The sequence below is a fragment of the Cricetulus griseus genome, chromosome 6 (genome assembly GCF_003668045.3).
Source record: "Cricetulus griseus strain 17A/GY chromosome 6, alternate assembly CriGri-PICRH-1.0, whole genome shotgun sequence".
Lineage (NCBI taxonomy): Eukaryota > Metazoa > Chordata > Mammalia > Rodentia > Cricetidae > Cricetulus > Cricetulus griseus.
The window spans coordinates 87,145,567-87,148,921 of NC_048599.1; the positions used below are offsets into that span (position 1 = coordinate 87,145,567).

The window sequence follows — 3,355 nt, forward strand, 5'->3', positions numbered from 1 at the left end:
GAGACTGTCCTGGAACTTGCTCTGTAGACCAGACTGGCTTCAAACTCACAGAGATCTGCCTGTCCTTGCCTCTAGAGTTCTGGCATTAAAGGCTCGTGCTACCACCACCCATCATAATTCTAAGTGTATGAATGACTATAGTACATAGAGTCAATGAAGTTATGAGAAACAGACTATTACTTGCTAAAAACCATCATAGGAAAATAAAACATTCAAAAGAAAGTTTTATCTAGATTCTTGGAGAAACCAAAGACTTGTTTGCTAAATCATATTCCATCTTATCATTGTAGAATACAATGATGAAGATGTTCTCCATGTCATAATGAAGACATGTACTTAAATTCCCTGAAGGTTCTCTTCTTAGGAGCTGCGATCTCTGATACAAGCCTGCTGAAAGGGCCAATGGGAAAGAGCAACAATATCACAGAATTTGTTCTCCTGGGCCTCACTCAGGATCCTGCTGGGCAAAAAGCATTGTTTGTCATATTTTTACTCATCTACATTGTGACAATGGTAGGCAACATGCTCATTGTGGTGACAGTCATTACCAGCCCTTCCTTAGGCTCCCCAATGTACTTCTTCCTTGCCTCTCTATCACTCTTGGATGGTCTTTTCTCCACTGCCATCTCACCCAAGTTGATTATTGACTTACTCTGTGATCAAAAGACCATCTCCTTCACAGCTTGCATGTGCCAGCTCTTTATAGAGCATTTATTTGGTGGTGTTGATATTGTTATTCTGGTGGCAATGGCTTATGATCGCTATGTGGCAATCTGTAAGCCACTGCATTATTTGACCATCATGAATCAAAGGGTTTGCATTACTTTGCTGATATTTGCCTGGATTGGAGGTTTTACACACTCTCTGATTCAAATTGTCTTTGTATACAATCTTCCTTTCTGTGGCCCTAATATCATTGATCATTTTATCTGTGACATGTCCCCATTACTGGTACTTGCATGCACAGATACTTACTTCATTGGCCTCACTGTCATTGCTAATGGTGGAGCCATGTGTATTGTGATATTCATCCTCCTCCTAGGTTCTTATGGAATCATCCTAAGATCTCTTAAGTCTCAAAGTCAGGAAGGGAGGCGCAAAGCCCTATCCACCTGCATCTCACATATAATGGTGGTTGTCCTCTTTTTTGTTCCATGTATTTTTATGTATGCCAGACCAGTCTATAACTTTCCTATTGATAAATGCATTACTGTTTTTTATACAATTATCACTCCCATGTTGAACCCTTTAATATACACCTTGAGAAATTCAGAGATGAAAAGTTCTATGATAAAGCTCTGGTGTAAAATGCTACCTTTGGATTAAACAGGAAATTTTCCTTAGTGAATTTACTTTTGCTATTTGAACAAAATCACTTATGAATAATTATAACAAAGGATGATACTATCTACTAATTTTATTTATTAGGACACTTTTCTTTATACAAAGCCTTTGAAAGTGAAAGTTTTCCTTTGAGATTGAAACCAGTATGACATTATTTCAGTATTATTTTAAAAAAGGGCATGTGGTTTTGTCCCATCTCAAAACAAAACTATATTCCCTGTGAAAATAATTGTTCTCTTTTGAAATTGATATAGGAGTTATTACAAAGGGGCTCATTTTCATAAATTGAGAAATTATAAGACAATATTGAATACTAATGACAACTCACATTAGTCCTTCCATGAAGGTGTGGATGTAATTATATCACTAGAAGGTGTGGATGTAATTATATCACTAGACCCAACATAAATGATAAATTGAGGGCAATTACACAGAAAATTACAAAGAACCACCAGAGTGTTTCCATGCTCTTCCTACTAGACCTGCTGACACACCTGAAAAAGTGTGCAAAGGAAGCCGTGCCTCAAGCTCCTCTCTTTTGGCTTCTGTCTGCCTGAAATCACACCTAAAGGAGTGGCCACCATTTCACCTCCACAGACCGGAACACTACACTTGCAGTTCTTTCTAGACTTATGAGTAATAGATACATTTCTGGGACTGAAAGAAAGGATGGAGTTAGCAATCATTCACTGATCAATTTGAACAACACACTTGTGTAGCTATAATATGCACATTGCTTTATGATGACTCCCATTCCTTATGTCAGAGTTTCTACTCTGCCAGTTCAGATTTTTGGAATGAAGATAATACCGTGTCTAGTTTAGGATGTTAATAATGAATACTTTGTTAGATTACATGCAGCTGGTGATGAAACTAGATTATACTTCTTGAATGCTACACTAAAATTATAAGTAATTTTTACAATCCTCTTGACTATTTAACAAATTCTATTATCCAGTTTTTAAATAATTGTTTCTCAAGTTGTCTTAATGGTGGTGAAATAATTGACAAAGTATTATAGAAGCAGCATGACCCCAAAATGCATTAAACATCAACATTTCACTTATAAACTAACAAGTAATTTATTTTTATGCATTTGTTTTTCTCATGCACAAAACATATTTCTGAAATTATTCTCAGCACACAATTATCATACAACAATGGAGCAGTGGATATTGTTTTCATTACAATGTGGAACCATCATCTATGCTTTGGAGGAGTTTGTATTCTTGTTTTTCTTCACATATTTGTTTGAAATAAATTTCATTATGTATATATAATGTAATGTTTATATGTAATTTTATGCTCTATATGTAATTCTTTGTGTTGCTATGGGACTCTAATTGCTAATGAAGAGGGTTCTTAGTTGCATAAATTATTCAGCTCAAGAACTGCCGTATTCACTCTTAGTTTTGCTTTGGTTGGAAGGCAAAGGCTGGCTCATGTTGGAGTCTATCAAATACAGGCCAATTTCATTACCTATTGCCCTGGTGTTCATTATTTAAAACAGCTGATACAAATGAAAAAGTTTAGAGAACTAATGTGTGATCAGATTCATTTCTTTTTATATAAAGTTTTGTTTAAAATTTTTTAAACAATATGCTCAATTTCCCCTCCTCTAACTTCTCATCCTCATACCCATGAAACTTCATGTTCTTTCTTTTTCAAAAAGAAAGAAAATAAAATAAAATTGAAACAAGAGAATGTACAAAGACAAAAATAAATCAAAGAAAACAATATCAAAACATGAAAACTACTTCTGAGCTTGAAGTCTGACATGTAATGTGGTTATACATTAAGTATAACTCTATTTGAAAAAAAAAAACAGTTAAATCCCTGCATTCAGGGAGCAGAGACAGGAAGATCTCTGTGACCTGGATGCCAGACTGATCTACAGAGTGAGTTCCAGGACAAGGTCCAAAGCTACAGAGAATCCTGTCTTGAAAAATAAACCAAACCAAAAGAACAACAACAAAAAAGCAAGATTACAAATGATTTCCCAGGACCCTCA

At 35.3% G+C, this 3,355-nt stretch overlaps 1 protein-coding gene across 1 annotated transcript; it reads left to right on the forward strand.

Moving 5' to 3' along the window:
• The first annotated feature begins 402 nt into the window (after positions 1-402).
• Positions 403-1,326, forward strand: LOC100758480 (olfactory receptor 4A15-like). The gene has a single exon (XM_027421073.1). The coding sequence runs from the start codon at positions 403-405 to the stop codon at positions 1,324-1,326; it is 924 nt and encodes a 307-aa protein (XP_027276874.1).
• Positions 1,327-3,355: the final 2,029 nt, after the last annotated feature.